Source organism: Oncorhynchus tshawytscha, linkage group LG33 (assembly GCF_018296145.1).
Source record: "Oncorhynchus tshawytscha isolate Ot180627B linkage group LG33, Otsh_v2.0, whole genome shotgun sequence".
NCBI lineage: Eukaryota > Metazoa > Chordata > Actinopteri > Salmoniformes > Salmonidae > Oncorhynchus > Oncorhynchus tshawytscha.
Genome location: NC_056461.1, coordinates 8,243,127 through 8,262,632, shown reverse-complemented (window position 1 = coordinate 8,262,632; position 19,506 = coordinate 8,243,127). Strand labels below are relative to the sequence as shown.

The 19,506-nt window shown below is 44.2% G+C and overlaps 1 protein-coding gene across 1 annotated transcript; it reads left to right on the top strand.

Annotated features, from left to right (window-relative positions):
• The first annotated feature begins 942 nt into the window (after positions 1 to 942).
• atp6v1b2 (ATPase H+ transporting V1 subunit B2) lies at positions 943 to 19,264 on the top strand. The gene is made up of 14 exons (XM_042311619.1): positions 943 to 1,136; positions 1,462 to 1,517; positions 1,716 to 1,814; positions 2,092 to 2,185; positions 9,311 to 9,388; positions 9,530 to 9,669; positions 10,002 to 10,103; positions 14,231 to 14,328; positions 16,206 to 16,329; positions 16,448 to 16,598; positions 16,897 to 16,979; positions 17,143 to 17,247; positions 17,330 to 17,459; positions 17,648 to 19,264. The coding sequence occupies exons 1-14, from the start codon at positions 998 to 1,000 to the stop codon at positions 17,776 to 17,778; spliced, it is 1,530 nt and encodes a 509-aa protein (XP_042167553.1). The 5' UTR covers positions 943 to 997; the 3' UTR covers positions 17,779 to 19,264.
• Positions 19,265 to 19,506: the final 242 nt, after the last annotated feature.

The window sequence follows — 19,506 nt, the reverse complement described above, 5'->3', positions numbered from 1 at the left end:
CCTTAGCGAAGGGTCAATTAGAGCTCAGTTGATAGCCCATAGCGTTCCAAAGTTAGAGCTAAATGTCTGATGGCATCGGCCCCTATATCAGCCGCCATATTAGGTCGTACCAGTATGTCAGAATCAGTAGAGGCTGCTGAGGGGAGGACATCTCATAATAATGGCTGGAACGCAGCAAATGGAATGGCATCAAACCATGTGTTTGATGTATTTGATACCTTTCCATTAATTCCGCTCCAGTCATTGCCACAAGCCCTTCTCCCCAATTAAGGTGCCACCAACCTCCCGTGGTCATATTAGCGCAATTGCAAATTTCTCAGCCTCAGGATCACAGAAACACAACACTGAAATATAGCTGCTAGCAGCAATTAACGGGGTTCACAGGATGACAGAAAGGACACAAGATTAGTTGGATAACAAAGCAAGCACTCTATCAGGTCGGAACTATCTTCATTTATGTGCAATCAGTGAAGTCATTACCATGTTTATCTCTCAATACCACAAGGATGATGCATGTGATGTTAGTCTAGTGCTGTAGGTTTGTTATCTTTTAGTGTAGAAGGTAATAATTCTTAAGTCATTACTTAATGTATTGAGTTAATATAATATATAGCCAAGTTATTATTACTCATTGTGTATAAGCATTTCACTGTTAGTCTACACCTGTTCTTCACAAAGCATGTCACAAATAACACTTGATTGTTTTATTTGATTTGATAACATTTCACTATAAATGTGTGAACATTTTAAAATACTGTACATTGTTTTGTCATACCAGTGGTATACAGGTATTATTTACCACGGCTGTCAGCCAATCAGCATTCAGCGTTCGAACTACCCAATTTATAATACTTGTTTTAGCCCAAAATGTCAGTTTACACACCTAAGACAAATCTTGGAATAATCAGCACCTTGGTCAGCTCCTCCGCGTAGCTACCTCGCATGCGCAGTTTTGCTGTCACGACTTGTCTGCTGCAACTCCAATCCAGAGGTAAACATGGCGTTGAAGGTGCTGAAGGGAATGGTCAGCGGAGCTGTTAACGAGCTCTCATCAGCCGTTACCGGCAACAAGACGGCTGCCTCCCGGGAGCAAGTCCTGGCCGTTAAACGCGACTACATCTCCCAGCCGCGCCTGAGTGAGTTATTAGCTGTCGTGCCCGGTAAACCGGAGAATAACGCAGGAACGGAGGGGCTAGACAGACAGCCCAATAGGAGATAACGTTGCGCATTCTGCGGCAAGTGATGATGACTAGTAGTAGTATTCAGGGGAATCGATTGCTATTGAAACTCATTTGTATCATATGTTGCTGGGAAATATACGTTTCTCATATCCTAATGAATGAAAATAAATCTAATTCCACCATCACCCCCTCAAAATGTTTTGCAGCAGTTGCATGACTTGCAGCTTCTTACTACAACGGGTGTGAGCAGTGTGTGAGTAACTCTGCTCTCTGTTTGTAGCCTATAAGACAGTGTCTGGAGTGAACGGGCCTCTTGTGATTCTGGACCAGGTGAAGGTGAGTGATCACAGATTAGTACATCTTCAAATCAACATATTGTATTAAAACACAGCCAGGCTCTGACCAGCGGGCATGTTATTCAGTTTCCCAGGTGTGATGAAATCATCCTCATGACCGTGTGTGTGTGTGTGTGTGTGTGTGTGTGTGTGTGTGTGTGTGTGTGTGTGTGTGTGTGTGTGTGTGTTTGTGAGACAGTTCCCCAGGTATGCAGAGATTGTCCACCTGACCCTGCCAGATGGAACCAAGAGGAGTGGCCAGGTGTTGGAGGTTACAGGGTCTAAGGCCGTGGTGCAGGTCAGTGTGTCTGTGTGTGACTTGTCCATCATGTCTCAAAATCCTACAACTCAGAGCCCTGTGTTAACTGTCCCTTTTGCGCGTGTGTGTGTGTGTGTGTGTGTGTGCGTGCGTGCGTGTGTGTGTGTGTGACTTGCCCATCATGTCTCAAAATCCTACAACTCAGAGCCCTGTGTTAACTGTCCCTTTGCGTGTGTGTGTGTGTGTGTGTGTGCATGTTTGTGGGTGTGTGTGTGTGCGTGTGTGTGTGTGTGTGCATGTTTGTGGGTGTGTGTAGGTGTTTGAGGGGACATCAGGTATTGATGCTAAGAAGACCAGCTGTGAGTTTACAGGAGACATCCTACGCACCCCTGTCTCTGAAGATATGCTGGGTACGGCACTTAGGGACTGTATGTTATTCATAATGAGGGATACCTGGAGAAAATCTGAGCTCTGAAGTGAGGTCAGATATTCCACTATACCCAAAATGTAGATAAAAACAAAGTGGATAGCAGAGAACATGCCTATCATTTACCCTCACACCTAGGACAGACAGACCAGACCCTTTGATATGCCGTTTTAGAAACTGTTCTTCATTTTGTAAGCATTACATGGCAACGTAGCCAGAAGGCAGACCACCGCGGACAAGGGTAAAGGGTGAAGAGATCTCCATTATTATAAAAGCACCGAATGAACCTATCATCTCATTTTGCGGTCTGAGAAAAAAATATCCATTTAAAAACGCATTTGATACAATTCTGTCATTTTACATGACTGCAGAATCTGTTTTTAATACCACATCAGAGCATGACAACGAATAAGCACACGCTGCAGCAACAGAGACATTTCAATTTTTTTTAGATACAGTGGGGCAAAAAAGTATTTAGACAGCCACCAATTGTGCAAGTTATCCCACTTAAAAAGATGAGAGAGGCCTGTAATTTTCATCATAGGTACACTTCAACTATGACAGACAAAATGAGAGGCTCCTCTGTCCTCCACTCGTTACCTGCATTAATGGCACCTGTTTGAACTTGTTATCAGTATAAAAGACACCTGTCCACAACCTCAAACAGTCACACTCCAAACTCCACTATGGCCAAGACCAAAGAGCTGTCAAAGGACACCAGAAACAAAATTGTAGACCTGCACCAGGCTGGGAAGACTGAATCTGCAATAGGTAAGCAGCTTGGTTTGAATAAATCAACTGTGGGAGCAATTATTATGAAATGGAAGACATACAAGACCACTGATAATCTCCCTCGATCTGGGGCTCCATGCAAGATCTCATCCCATGGGGTCAAAATGATCACAAGAACGGTGAGCAAAAATCCCAGAACCACACGGGGGGACCTAGTGAATGACCTGCAGAGAGCTGGGACCAAAGTAACAAAGCCTACCATCAGTAACACACTACGCCGCCAGGGACTCAAATCCTGCAGTGCCAGACGTGTCCCCCTGCTTAAGCCAGTACATGTCCAGGCCCGTCTGAAGTTTGCTAGAGAGCATTTGGATGATCCAGAAGAAGATTGGGAGAATGTCATATGGTCAGATGAAACCAAAATATAACTTTTTGATAAAAACTCAACTCGTCGTGTTTGGAGGACAAAGAATGCTGAGTTGCATCCAAAGAATACCATACCTACTGTGAAGCATGGGGGTGGAAACATCATGCTTTCAGGCTCTTTTCTGCAAAGGGACCAGGACGACTGATCCGTGTAAAGGAAAGAATGAATGGGGCCATGTATCGTGAGATTTTGAGTGAAAACCTCCTTCCATCAGCAAGGGCATCGAAGATGAAATGTGGCTGGGTCTTTCAGCATGACAATGATCCCAAACACACCACCCGGGCAACGAAGGAGTGGCTTTGTAAGAAGCATTTTAAGGTGCTGGAGTGGCCTAGCCTGTCTCCAGATCTCAACCCCATAGAAAATCTTTGGAGGGAGTTGAAAGTCCGTGTTGCCCAGCAACAGCCCCAAAACATCACTGCTCTAGAGGAGATCTGCATGGAGGAATGGGCCAAAATACCAGCAACAGTGTGTGAAAACCTTGTAAATACTTACGAAAATGTTTGACCTCATTGCCAACAAAGGGTATATAACAAAGTATTGAGAAACTTTTGTTATTGACCAAATACTTATTTTCCACCATAATTTGCAAATTAATTAATTAAAAATCCTACAATGTGATTTTCTGGATTTTTTTTCCTCATTTTGTCTGTCATAGTTGAAGTGTACCTATGATGAAAATTACAGGCCTCTCTCATCTTTTTAAGCGGGAGAACTTGCACAATTGGTGGCTGACTAAATACTTTTTTGCCCCACTGTAGGCTATTGTTAAAAAAAAGAGGGTAGTCTAAGTTTGGAACAGTGGTAGAGTTGTCGATCAACAGAACCAATGACAACTGAAGTATCTGATCATCATCAAAACATTAGAGAAAAAGCCATTTGTTTATTAAAACAGCAGCCGCATATCATCAGGTATGCGCTTGTAACAATTTGTCATTTGGAAACCTGTCATTTTTCTAATTTATGATATTTTATTCCATGATATTGTTGTTACAAAATAGATTTGTGTTGACTGTGAAATATAAGAGCATTTGCTATTCTAAATGAACATGCGTAGGTCACTGCATGATCCTCAAACCAAAGACTGGCCAAACTCATATTTCTTCCAGTGAATTCAAAAGGCACTGTAGAATGATTGTATAGCATAATAAGACTATTTTGTCTAATTACTATCTAATTCTAAGTAATTAGTTAACATTTTATACTAAATGTCAAAATCATGGGCATGTTGTTGATGTGTTGTTGAAATGCTGAGCGCTCCTGCCAGCCTGTTGTGTGTAACAAATGCTTCACAATAGATTTTTTTTAAAATGGCATTGCGTACTAAAGCTTAGTTATAGATCACTTTATATAAAATCTTAAGAGGTAAGCCTATGCTTTTAGCCTTTGTCTTTAACAAAGGCCCCAATACCCTCACATACCCCCTCAATTCTGGCCCTGATTTTAACTTAGCACACCAAGCCATTCAAGTTGCAACATTTTCTAACACTAGCTAGGTTTCCATGTAAAGTGTTGGTCCCATGTTTCATGAACTGAAATAGAAGATCCCAGAAATGTTCCACATGAACAAAAAGCTTTTTTCTCTCATATTTGGTGAACAAATTTGTTTACATCTTTGTTAGCAAGCCTTTCTCCTTTGCCAATATAATCCGTCCACCTGACAGGTGTAGCATATCAAGATGCCGATTAGCATCTTGATTATTACACAGGTGCACCTTGTGCTGGGGACAATAAAACACCACTCTAAAATGTGCAGTTTTGTCACACAACACAATGCCACAGATGTCTCAAGTTTTGAGGGAGCGTGCAACTGACATGCTGACTGCAGGACTGTCCACCAGAGCTGTTGCCAGAGAATGTGATGTTAATTTCTATACCATACATGTCGTTTTAGAGAATTTGGCAGTACGTCCAACTGGCCTTACACGTGTAACCACTCACCTGCAGGTCGTCTGAGACCAGCCACCCGGACAGCTGATGAAACTGTGGGTGTGTGGCACATACGAAGAATTTCTGCACAAACTGTCACAAACCGTCTCAGGGAAGCTCATCTGTGTGCTCGTGGTCCTCACCAGGTTCTTGATCTGACTGCAGTTTGGCATCATAACCGACTTCAGTGGGCAAAGGATCACCTTCTATGGCCATTGGCTCGCTGGAGAAGTGTGCTCTTCACAGATTAATCCCGGTTTCAACTGTACCGTGCAGATGGCAGTGTGTATGGAGTTGTGTGGGCGAGTGGTTTTCTGATGTCAACGTTGTGAACAGAGTGCCCCGTTGTGGTGGTGGTGGGGTTATGGTATGGGTAGGCATAAGCTACACACAACGAAAGACAACTGCATTTTATCGATGGCAATTTGAATGCAAAGAGATTCCGTGATGAGGTCCATTGTTGTGCCATTCATCCGCCACCATCACCTCATGTTTCAGCATGATAAGGCATGGCCCCATGGCGCAAGGATCTGTACACAATTCCTGGAAGCTGAAAATGTCCCAGTTCTTCCTTGGGCTGCATACTCACCAGACATGTCACCCATTGAGCATGTTTGGGATGCTCTGGATCGACGTGCACGACAGCGTGTTCCAGTTCTCACCAATATCCAGCAACTTTGCACAGCTATTTTAAGAGGAGAGGAACAACATTCCACAGGCCACAGTCAACAGCCTGATCAACTCTATGTGAAGGAGATTTGTTGCGCTGCATGAGTCAAATGGTGTCCCCCAGATACTGACTGGTTTTCTGATCTACGCCCCAACCTTTTTTAAGGTATCTGTGACCAACAGATGCATTTCTGTATTCCTGGTCATGTGAAATCCATAGATTAGGGACTAATGAATTTATTTCAATTGACGGATTTCCTCATATGAACTGTAACTCGGGCCTACCATAGGGCGGCGCACAATTGGCCCAGTGTCATCCGGGTTAGGGGATGGTTTGACTGGGGGGGGGTTTACTTTGCTCATCGCGCTCTAGCGACTCCTTGTGGCGGGCCTGGCGCCTGCAGGCTGACCTCGGTCATCAGTTGAACAGTGTTTCCTCCGACACATTGGTGCGGCTGGCTTCCGGGTGGTGTTAAGAAGCGCGATTAGGCGGGTCATGTTTCGGAGGACGCATGACTCAACCTTCACCTCCTGAGCCCGTTGGGGAGTTGCAGCGATGAGACAAGATCAAATTTTTTGGGAAAAGGGGCTAATATGCAAACAAACAAACAAAATCTGTATAATCTTTGAAAAAGTTGCATGTTGCGTTTATATTTTTGTTAATTGAAAATATTAGCATTTCCCCACCAACATGTTTCCACCAATGGACTTGTTGCGAATAAATATCAATGCTTGATGACTTACAGTGCCTTCGGAAAGGATTCAGACTCCCTGACTTTTTCTAAAACATTTTACGTTACAGCCTTATTCTAAAAGTGATTAAATCTACACACAATATCCCATAATGACTAAGCAAAAAAGTTTTTAAATTCATTTTTGCAAATTTATAAAAAATAAATAAAACTGAAATATTACATTTACATAAGTATTCAGACCATTTATTCAGTACTTTGTTGAAGCTCCTTTGGCAGCGATTACAGCCTCAAGTCTTCTTGGGTTTGACGTTACAAGCTTGACACACCTGTATTTGGAGAGTTTCTCCCATTCTTCACTGCAGATCCTCTCAAGCTCTGTCAGGTTGTATGGGGAGTGTTGCTGCACAGCTATTTTCAGAGACTTGTCCCGAAGCCACTCCTGCGTTGTCTTGGCAGTGTGCTTAGGATTGTTGTCCTGTTGGAAGGTGAACCTTTGCCCCAGTCTGAGGTCCTGAGAGCTCTGGAGCAGGTTTTCATCAAGGATCTCTCTGTACTTTGCTCCGTTCATCTTTGCCTTGATCCTGAATAGTCTCTCAGTCCCTGCCACTGAAAACATCCCCACATGATGATTCTGCCACCACCATGCTTCACCTTAGGGATGGTGCCAGGTTTCCTCCAGACGTGAGGCTTGGCATTCAGGCCAAAGAGTTCCATCTTGGTTTCAATAGAGCAGAGAATTTTGTTTCTCATGGTCTGAGAGTCCTGTAGGTGCCTTTTGGCAAACTCCAAGTGGGCTGTCATGTTCCTTTTACTGAGGAGTGGCTTCCGTCTGGCCACTCTACCATAAAGGCCTGATTGGTGGTGTGCTGCAGAGATGGTTGTCCTTCTGGAAGGTTCTCCCTTCTCCACAGAGGAACTCTCTCGCTCTGTCAGAGTGACCATCAGGTTCTTGGTCACCTCCCTGACCACGGCCCTTCTCCCCCAATTGCTCAGTTTGGCCGGGCAGCCAGCTTTAGGAGAGTTGATGGTTCAATGATGCTTCCATTTAAGAATGATGGCGGCCACTGTGTTTTTGGGGACCTTCAATGCTGCAGAAATGTTTTGAATACCCTTTCCCAGTTCTGTGCCTCGACACAATCCTGTCCTGGTCCTCTATGGACAATTCCTTCGACCTCATGGCTTGGTTTTTGCTCTGTGGGACCTATTACAGGTGTGTGCCTTTCCAAATCATGTCCAATCATTTGAATTTACCACAGGTGGACTCCAATCAAGATGTAGAAACATCTCAAGGATGAACAATTGAAACAGGATGCACCTAAGCTCAATTTGGAGTCTCATAGAAAGGGTCTGAATACTTATGTAAATAAGGTATTTCTGTTAAAAAACATTTATACATTTGCAAAAATGTCTAAAGCTGTTTTCTATTTGTCATTATGGGGTATTGTGTGTAGAATGCTGAGGATTTTTATTTATTTACTCATTTTTAGAACAAGGCTATAACGTAACAAAATCTGGGGTCTGGGGTCTGAATACTTTCCAAAGGAACTGTAGTGCACACAAAATCAACTTTTTCGTAAAGAATCTAAAGTTCAATGTGTTTCCATCACATTTTCAACTCTACTGATAGTTTTGTCACAAACTGTTGTGTCAAATAGCAAATGTGCCTACTCTGGTCTTGGCACCTGCCCACTAGCCAACAGCATGCAGATACAGTGCAGGTAGCTGTGCGGGTTGTCTAGTCTACATGATGACATTACTATGGATGAGAGCGAGAATATTTTCATTTATCAAACAGCAGGAATTGGCTGACAAAATCTATGGATAGTAGACTATAATTTAATCTGGCAAACAGGTAGGCCTACTTGTTATTTATTGAATAGGAAGAAATAGGCTCCAACACAGAGCACTCTTGTTGTTAATAGCCTAAAATCTAATTCAAATGAGTGAATGAGGCCTTCTGGAATTAGCCGACTTTCAGCATCCATTGCTTGTCCATCTCCACTGCTGCCACTTCATAGTAATGTACAATAAGTGATGTAAATTACTCGAATATGGCTCATTGTGAGATTAATAACGCTGATAAATGCACAGCACAGCCATCGGTTTGGCAGCACAAAAGGGGTTTGCATCAGCAAGAACAGGGCAGGCCAGGGCTTATGATTGGGATAGCCTATCCATTGTGGTGTGTAATGCAGTGTAGCCTAGTTTCATATACACCATCCCAGTGCTTCTCCCAGCATGCTCTTCGTATAGCCTTAGCCTACGGTATAGGCTATGGATCATTTGATTGAGACCACACTAGGCACACTTGCCATTGCACGCCCAGCAGAGAATCACCTATGAGGGGCAGCATCAGGCACACATCGAGTTATAATAAGCAACTCATTCTCAAACACTGAGCAATACAACATTTAATCGATTACTAATGACATGACCCTCCCCTGAACTAAATAAAAAAAATACTAAACCCTCCCCCTGACTGAAATTGAAAAAAAAAGCATGACTCTCCCCCATTTTCCTCCGGGTAACAATTGTGTAATTTCGACCTCTCCCTCACTGTAAATGATTTGTTGTTGTTGTATACACACGCACAGTAACACACGTTAAGAACAGTCAATCTGAACCTGTGTGTGTTGGTGGGCATTTCTGTTTGCAGGTCGCGTGTTTAATGGATCAGGCAAGCCCATCGACAAAGGCCCCACAGTGATGGCAGAAGACTACCTGGACATCATGGGTACACATCTAGAGTTATAGATTGAGAGATGAATATAATGATAGAGAGTAATGTTTCTTTTTTGAGGAGATAATAAAGTGTGTGTGTGTATGCGTGCGTACGTGCGTGCGTGCGTGCGTGCGGACGTGCTCGTGTGTCCAGGCCAGCCTATCAACCCTCAGTGTCGTATCTACCCGGAGGAGATGATCCAGACAGGGATCTCTGCTATAGACGGCATGAACAGCATCGCTAGGGGGCAGAAAATACCCATCTTCTCTGCTGCAGGACTGCCACACAACGAGGTACGCACACACTCCCTACCTCCGTTAACCCCCATCCTCAGCATTAAGAGCTGTGTGAATGGCCTGGTAATTTGTGTGAAGGTATTGAAGTAGCACATCCATAGGGTCTAGTGCTGATTAAACCCACTAATTAAATTGATTCATTAATTTGTATAATTTCTTTTAATTAGTTCAGTTTGATTAAATGGGAAATGAGCTTTGAGGCTCTCCTCCAAGGAAGGAAACAGTTGTTTTTTCATATCCTGCAGCGTGTTTCTATCTTTTGCCCCATCTCTTCTCCTCTGTCTTTTTCTCTTCCCCCCCCCTATCTCTCTCTCTTTCTCTCTGTGTAGATAGCGGCTCAGATCTGTCGTCAGGCAGGCCTGGTGAGGAAGTCTAAAGATGTGATGGACTACAGTGATGACAACTTCGCTATCGTCTTCGCCGCAATGGGGGTGAGACACACATGGTTACACGCACATGACCCCTTAAAGGGCCAAAGGGGGATAGGATAGGCCTGGAGAAATGTATCCCCTCTCTAATTCATAGAGTAATGGATGCAAGGACTGACCATCCTTGATGTCACATGTATAGTTTAAAAATTAAATCAAATCAAATCAAATTGTATTTGTCACATACACATGGTTAGCAGATGTTAATGCGAGAGTAGCGAAATGCTTGTGCTTCTAGTTCCGACAATGCAGTAATAACCAACAAGTAATCTAACTAACAATTCCAAAAAACTACTGTCTTATACACAGTGTAAGGGGATAAAGAATATGTACATAAGGATATATGAATGAGTGATGGTACAGAGCAGCATAGGCAAGATACGGTAGATGGTATCGAGTACAGTATATACATATGAGATGAGTATGTAAACCAAGTGGCATAGTTAAAGTGGCTAGTGATACATGTATTACATAAGGATGCAGTAGATGATATAGAGTACAGTATCTACGTATGCATATGAGATGAATAATGTAGGGTAAGTAACATTATATAAGGTAGCATTGTTTAAAGTGGCTAGTGATATATTTACATCATTTCCCATCAATTCCCATTATTAAAGTAGCTGGAGTAGAGTCAGTGTCATTGACAGTGTGTTGGCAGTAGCCACTCAATGTTAGTGGTGGCTGTTTAACAGTCTGATGGCCTTGAGATAGAAGCTGTTTTTCAGTCTCTCGGTCCCAGCTTTGATGCACCTGTACTGACCTCGCATTCTGGATGACAGCGGGGTGAACAGGCAGTGGCTCGGGTGGTTGATGTCCTTGATGATCTTTATGGCCTTCCTGTAGCATCGGGTGGTGTAGGTGTCCTGGAGGGCAGGTAGTTTGCCCCCGGTGATGCGTTGTGCAGACCTCACTACCCTCTGGAGAGCCTTACGGTTGAGGGCGGTGCAGTTGCCATACCAGGCGGTGATACAGCCCGCCAGGATGCTCTCGATTGTGCATCTGTCGAAGTTTGTGAGTGCTTTTGGTGACAAGCCGAATTTCTTCAGCCTCCTGAGGTTGAAGAGGCGCTGCTGCGCCTTCCTCACGATGCTGTCTGTGTGAGTGGACCAATTCAGTTTGTCTGTGATGTGTATGCAGAGGAACTTAAAACTTGCTACCCTCTCCACTACTGTTCCATCGATGTGGATGGGGGGGTGTTCCCTCTGCTGTTTCCTGAAGTCCACAATCATCTCCTTAGTTTTGTTGACGTTGAGTGTGAGGTTATTTTCCTGACACCACACTCCGAGGGCCCCACCTCCTCCCTGTAGGCCATCTCGTCGTTGTTGGTAATCAAGCCTACCACTGTTGTGTCGTCCGCAAACTTGATGATTGAGTTGGAGGCGTGCGTGGCCACGCAGTCGTGGGTGAACAGGGAGTACAGGAGAGGGCTCAGAACGCACCCTTGTGGGGCCCCAGTGTTGAGGATCAGCGGGGAGGAGATGTTGTTGCCTACCCTCACCACCCGTCGGCCCGTCAGGAAGTCCAGTACCCAGTTGCACAGGGCGGGGTCGAGACCCAGGGTCTCAAGCTTGATGACGAGCTTGGAGGGTACTATGGTGTTGAAAGCAAACATTGGAGTCAAACAAGCTTATATTTATTGTTCTGACTGGATGTGACAGTTGAACTAAGCTCATGAGACATTTATAAGTTATATTCTTCCAGAAACAATGCATACATATTATACATTTCTAAGTTTAAAAAAAGTATGTAACAACTGCAGATTGACTCTTTAAAACAGTGGTTCCTAAAGTAGGGGTTGCGACCCAGGGAGAATTTCCAACCCTGCCTCAAAAATGTTTTTATTCATATACAGTACCATGTTCTCATTCAAGGGTTTTTCTTTATTTTTACTATTAATAGTGAAGACATCAAAACTATGAAATAACACACATGGAATCATGTAGTAATCCCCAAAAGTGTTTTATATTTGACCAAATAAGGCTATCATCTGTATACCACCCCTACCTTGTCACAGCACAACTGATCGGCTCAAACACATTAGGAAGGAAAAAACTTCCACAAATTGACTTTGAACAATGCAGACCTGTTAATTGAAATGCATTCCAGGTGACTACCTCATGAAGCTGGTTGAGAGAATGACAAGTGTGTGTAAAGCTGTCATAAAGGCAAAGGGTGGCTACTTTGAAGAATCTCAAATATAAAATATGTTTTGATTAACACTTTTTTGTTACAACATGATTCCTTATGTGTTTTTTCATAGTTTTGATGTCTTCACTATTATTCTACAATGTAGAACATTTTGCAAGTCAATGTAGAAAATAGTTAAATAAAGAAAAACCCCTTGAATGAGTAGGTGTTTCCAAACTGTTGACTGGGACTGTATATATCGTCTTTATCTCAAAATCATTGTAATGTGGTTGACCGTAAAAATCTAAATGAAAGTTAGATGCTGTGACACCCTGTGGAGATTGGGCCTGAGTGATCAGGTTACTGTAAACTTGGTATTGTTTGACTGGACAATGGTGGTTGATTTTTACACATCTTCAGATGTTCCAAATGAAATGAAGGCCTGTTGTTCTCTCTCTCATCCTGTATCCTGTCCATTTGAAGGTTATATGATCAATTCAACATTTCTAGGACTCTGGTCTAGTAGGCATCTCTTTGTTCACGCTTTGTCTTATAAGTTAACTGAGAATCTATACCCTCAGAATTATGCTTTGTTAATGTCAGTATTGCCTTGCAACTTAAGTTGTATGCCTTATGAATCCATTTGTTTTGCAAGTAATGAAATTACACTTGCTTTGATATTCACTTCTCATAATGTTTATTCTAATTTTAAAGGGTGAGATTTTAGGAGTGAGGCACACTATATATACAGAAGTATGTGGACACCCCTTCAAATGAGTGGATTCGGCTATTTCAGCCACTCCCGTTGCTAACGGGTGTATAACATCGACCACACAGCCATGCAATCTCCATAGACAAACATTGGCAGTAGAATGGCCTTACTGAAGAGCTCAGTGACTTTCAACGTGGCACCGTCAGAGGATGACACCTTTCTAACAAGTCAGTTCGTAACATTTCTGCCCTGCTAGAGCTGCCCCGGTCAACTGTAAGTGCAGTTATTGTGAAGTGGAAACGTCTAGGAGCAAAAATGGCTCAGCCGTGAAGTGGTAGGCCACACAAGCTCACAGAATGGGGATGCCAAGTGCTGAAGCACGTAGTGCGTAAAAAATCTCTGTCCTCGGTTGCAACATTCACTACCGAGTTCCAAACTGCCTCTGAAAGCAACGTCAGTACAAGAACTGTTTGTCGGGAGCTTCATGAAATGGGTTTCCATGGCCGAGCAGCCGCATACAAGCCTAAGATCACCATGCGCAATGCCAAGCGTCGGCTGGAGTGGTGTAAATGCTCACCGCCATTGGACTCTGAAGCAGTGAAAATGCGTTCTCTGGAGTGATGAATCACGATTCACCATTTGGCAGTTGGACGGACTTTTCTGGGTTTGGCGAATGCCAGGAGAACGCTACCTGCCCAAATGCATAGTGCAACTGTAAAGTTTGGTGGAGGAGGAATAATGGTTTTCATGGTTCGGGCTCGGCCCCTTAGTTCCAGTGAAGGGAAATCTTAACGCTACAGCATACAATGACATTTTAGACAATCCTGTGCTTCCATCTTTAACAGGACAATGCCCCCGTGCACAAACCGAGATCCATGCAGAAATTGTTTGTCGAGTTTGGTGAGTTTGGTGTGGAAGAACTTGACTGACCTGCACTGACCTTGACTGACCTTGTCCAACATTGGTGTCCGACCTCTCTAATACTCTTGTGGCTGAATGGAAGCATGTCCCAGCAGCAATGTTCCAACATCTAGTTGAAAGCCTTCCCAGAATAGTGGAGGCTGTTATAGCAGCAAAGGGGGAGGGGGGGACTACATATTAATGCCCATGATTTTGGAATGAGATGTTCGACAAGCTGGTGTCCACATACTTTTGTTGATGTAGTGTATACATAATATACACATTAAATAGTACCCCACTACAGGGTGACCGTTTTGTTATTATTTCAATTAAGGATTCCAGCTTTAAACTTTGACCTTTAACTCTAACCTCTAACCCTTGACCCCAGGTCAACATGGAGACAGCTCGGTTCTTCAAGTCAGACTTTGAGGAGAATGGTTCCATGGACAACGTCTGTCTGTTCCTCAACCTGGCCAACGACCCCACGTAGGTCACTTCTAACCTTTAACCTCAACCCTCATCTCACCTGCTCCTCAGCCTGTCCAATTGACCTTCATTGCAGGGTTTTCATTAGCTGATAATTGCCTGATAATTGCCTGTTTTTGGGCAATATTTTTTTTGTTGTAGCTGATAAATAGAATTGTTGCCAAATTGACCGGGAGAAAAACAATCCCATTGAAAAGTATTATTTTTTATTAATTAATGGAAATATCAGTTGATGTAAATACAGTTGACTGTCGTGCTTATATGTTAATTAGCTACATTTAGTGGAATAATTGGGGCGTGTGCATTTTCGTGAGTCGTCATATATCATATCACAAGTCGGACAGCGGTAGAGCTGCTGCAGCAGCTCCTCAGCTAGTTACTGCTGGAGTGAAACGTGCTTTCTAAATGTAATTGCGTTTTGATGTCCATGATTAAAAAGAGCTACAATCTTTTTTTCTCAACTCGTAATTGAAGCGTGCCTCCCATTTGCCATTCAGTGCATAGGCAACAGTAGGCAGGGTATCCAACTAGCTCTCACAGTGTCACTTCAGGATTAGACGTTCATCCATGTGTCTCAAATTTCGAAGTTGTTGCCCTTTTTAAAAAAGTGTTTTAAGGTGGTTTAGGTATTAACTTAGATTTTTTTATTTTACCCCTTTTTCGTGGTATCCAATTGTTTAGTAGCTACTATCTTGTCTCATTGCTACAACTCCCGCACGGGCTCGTGAGAGACGAAGGTTGAAAGTCATGCGTCCTCCGATACACAACCCAACCAATCCGCACTGCTTCTTAACACAGCGCGCATCCAACCCGGAAGCCAGCCGCACCAATGTGTTGGAGGAAACACTGTGCACCTGGCAAACTTGGTTAGCGTGCACTGCGCCCGGCCTGCCACAGGAGTCGCTGGTGCGCGATGAGACAAGGATATCCCTACCGGCCAAACCCTCCCTAACCCGGACGACGCTGGGCCTATTGTGCGTCACCCCACGGACCTCCCGGTCACGGCCAGTTGCAACAGAGCCTGGGCGCGAACCCAGGGTCTCTGGTGGTACAGCTGGCACTGCAGTACAGCACCCTTAACCACTGCGCTCTTGATATGAGCGTCGGCTAAATGTTTAGAATGGTGTTTTCCTGCTAATTGCATTTTGGGAAATGTTTGAAAATGATGTTTTATTGGCTGCTTCATTACAGGAGTTGCATGTTCTGTTAACCTTTATTTAACTAGGCAAGTCCGTTAAGAAATGACAGTCTACACCGGCCAACGCTGGACCAATTGTGCACGGCCGGTTGTGATACAGCCTGGATTCGAACCAGGGTGCAGTGCCTTAGACCGCTACGCCACTGTTAAGATGAACTACCATAGTGTAAATGTGATTCCTGTCCTTCTGAGCGCTGGGGGGTGGACACCCTAATGCACGGGTCGGCAAACAGGCAAAACTCTTTTTTTTTTTTTTTTTTACTGTATAACCACCAGGAATTCATTTCGGTAATCTGTTCCCAAGTATTCCCACAAATAAAGAAATATACATATGTCATTGTGTCTCAATGTAATCAATGTTTTTTATTTTCAAATACAATCTATTTTTTGGGCTTAGTTGTGGTCAATTTGCAGTATACAAATGATCAGAATTATATTCCGCCCTCGACCATCTCTTCCAGAGAAAATCGTCCCGCCGCACAATCTAGTTGCCTACCCCTGCCCTAATGGGTTAGTCACCCTATGCATATGTGTCCAGTAAATTTCTCAAATGGCCAGTAAATTAAAATCTGCCCAGTCATGTTGTCCGGCGCCACATTTTCCTGACGGAAACCATGCTTCATTGGTGACTTCTCACCTCTTGCCTTAAAGATCTTACCCTCTCCCCGTCTCTCTGCAGTATAGAGCGTATCATCACGCCCCGCCTAGCTCTGACATCAGCAGAGTATCTGGCCTACCAGTGTGAGAAGCACGTCCTTGTCATCCTGACTGACATGAGCTCCTACGCAGAGGCGCTACGAGAGGTATAACACACACACACACGCTGAGGTGCTACGAGAGGTGAGACATCGCCACAGCAAACATCAACATTATTACACATTAAATCAATGACAACGAGTAAATGTCATCCCCCCACCTCAGGTCTCAGCGGCCAGAGAGGAGGTCCCAGGTCGTCGTGGTTTCCCAGGCTACATGTACACTGACCTAGCCACCATCTACGAGAGAGCTGGTCGGGTGGAGGGACGCAACGGCTCTATCACCCAGATCCCTATACTAACTATGCCCAACGATGGTATGTCAATCACCCAGATCCCTATACTCACTATGGCCAACGATGGTATGTCGATCACCCAGATCCCTATACTCACTATGGCCAACGAAAGTATGTTGATCACCCAGATCCCTACACTCACTATGCCCAGCAATGAAATGTCGATCACACATATTCCTTTACCCAACGATGCTACTGTACACACATGTATTGCTTAACTGACTGCTTAAATATGGACAGTCTTTTACTTTCTTCCGCTCTATCAAGTGATGCTCTCTCTCTCTCTCTCTCTCTCTCTCTCTCTCGCTCTCTCTCTCAGACATCACTCACCCCATCCCTGATCTGACAGGGTACATCACTGAGGGACAGATCTACGTGGACAGACAACTGCACAACAGACAGGTGACACCACAGAGACACACACAGGAATGTGGCTGTTACCTTCAAAAAGCGCCTCTGGGCATTGGCAGGATTCTAGTGTCTGGCAAATCGATTCTCTCAATTGATGTTGTGATGTTTCCGACTCTCTCCCTCTTTACCCCTCTCTCTCTCTTTCTCTCTCTAGATCTATCCTCCCATCAATGTTCTGCCATCACTGTCTCGTCTGATGAAGTCAGCCATCGGAGAGGGGATGACACGCAAAGACCACTCTGATGTCTCCAACCAGCTGGTATGCATACACACACATACACACACGCTGCTCAACAACATTAGACACTTCTGCTGGAAATCATCGGTTATTGTGTGTGTAGTATGCGTGTTATGCTATAGGTAAGGACGTGCAGGCGATGAAGGCTGTGGTAGGAGAGGAGGCTCTGACGCCTGATGATCTTCTCTACCTGGAGTTCCTACAGAAGTTTGAGAAGAACTTCATCGCCCAGGGTACACTGGGGCATAGGGGGGAGGGGACGGGAGGACTGTGTGTGTGTGTGCCTGTCTGCCTGCGTGCGTGTTTGAGTGCGTGCGCAAGTGTGTAATCTCTCTCTCTCTCTCTACTCTCTCTCTCTCTCTCTCTCTCTCTCTCTCTCTCTCTCTCTCTCTCGCTCTCTCTCTCTCTCTCTCTGTTCCAGGAGCCTATGAGAACAGGACTGTGTTTGAGACACTGGATATCGGCTGGCAGCTGATGAGAATCTTCCCCAAAGAGATGCTGAAGAGAATCCCTCAGAGCACGCTGGCAGAGTTCTACCCCCGCTTGAAGTAATGATGACAAACATAGGGATGCATAGTGACACACACAACTCCAACCCTTCCCTCTTGCTCGGCCTCTTTGTAAATGGTGTTGCTGTTGTAACATTGCCAGTAGCTTCTGTACTGTATGCATTATCATAGGCTAGTACTGATACTGTCACACACAGAGGCAACCCCTTACCCGAACAGATAGACCCGTAGAAATAGAAGATGCAGATGATGGAGACAGTGGAGCCAAATAGCCTGGTAATAGGGTCTGGGATTTTCCCTGGCCAGATCACATGATCAGGAAAATCTCCTGGCCTTGGCTGTTAGATGTATTGGATGGATAGATGGACGGAAAGGGAGCTGGATGAATAGTGAATGGTCTGTTATAAGTCAGAGGGATGGGGTATTTTAACAGGATGTGTAGGTGTACTTTAGGCGTACTGTAGGTGTAGACTAGTGAATATGCAGTGATGATGCATGTGTATGAAAGATGGGCTCAAGGCTAACAGCCTATTTCACTCACAAGTCATTGTTTAAGTTTCTAATGGCCTGTTGTTATGACCATATTAGCTGCCTGTGCGTTGCTCCTAGTATCTTTTGCATAGATCAGTGCCGTTTCTGCGCCGAATTGACCCAAAAGCCCCCTTAATTCATTGAACTAAAGCCAGAGACACAACACACAAACTGCCTGTTGTTATTATTACCTGTTCACTGAGTGCACAAACATTAGGAACATTAGGTCTTCCTAATATTGAGTTGCAACCCCTTTTGCCGTCCGAACAGCCTCAGTTCGTCAGGGCGTGGACGACAAGGAGTCGAAAGCGTTCCACAGAGATGCTGGCCCATGTTGACTCCGATGCTTCCCACAGTTGTGTCAAGTTGTCCGGATGTCCTTTGGGTGGTGGACCATTCTTTGATACACACAAGAAACTGTTGAGCATGAAAACCCCAGCAGCGTTGCAGTTCTTTGAACAGTCAGACCGGTGCTCCTGGCACTTACTACCATACCCCGTTCAAAGGCACTTAAATCTTGTGTCTTGCCCATTCACCCTCTGGATGTCAATTGTCTCAAGACTTAAAAAATCATCCTTTTTTTAACCTGAATCTTCCCCTAAATCAACAATGATTGAAGTGAATTTAACAAGTGTCATCAATAAGGGATCATAGCTTTCACCCGGATTCACCTGGTCAGTCTGTGTCATGGAAAGAAGCAGGTGTTCCTAATGTTTTGTACACTCAGTGTATATGTGTCGTCTATATATTTCTCTCTCTATTCCTCTATTGTAGCTGCTCCGTCGACACGCACGCTGTGGTTTAGTGATGACAATGTTGTTATTTACGGTGAAGACTTCTAGAGTAGACAGATGTACTGTACTTATGTATGTGTTCCTCCTATATCTTTTGGTAAATGTTCTGTTTCGGGATTTATGGTTAGTGTCGTTTTGGTCTAAATGCAGGCATGACTGCTCAGCTTTCTGGGGTGTGTCTGTGCAATAAAGGAATACACGCTGCTCCCGCTCTCTTCTGTGGTTCCTAGCTCTTTAAGGACGCTGCCACAGAGACTTTTGGCATCCGGAAATTACGGATTGAGCCAATGGTTTTTCAGTGGATGTCATCCGTTGGTGGATGATGATTGTCCGACAGAAAACGTACAAATTGTCCGTTTTTTTATTTTATGAAACTCTTCCGGAAAGATTTTAACTTTTGACGGACAAAAAAACAGACAGTGATGAATGCGTCATGCAATTTTGTA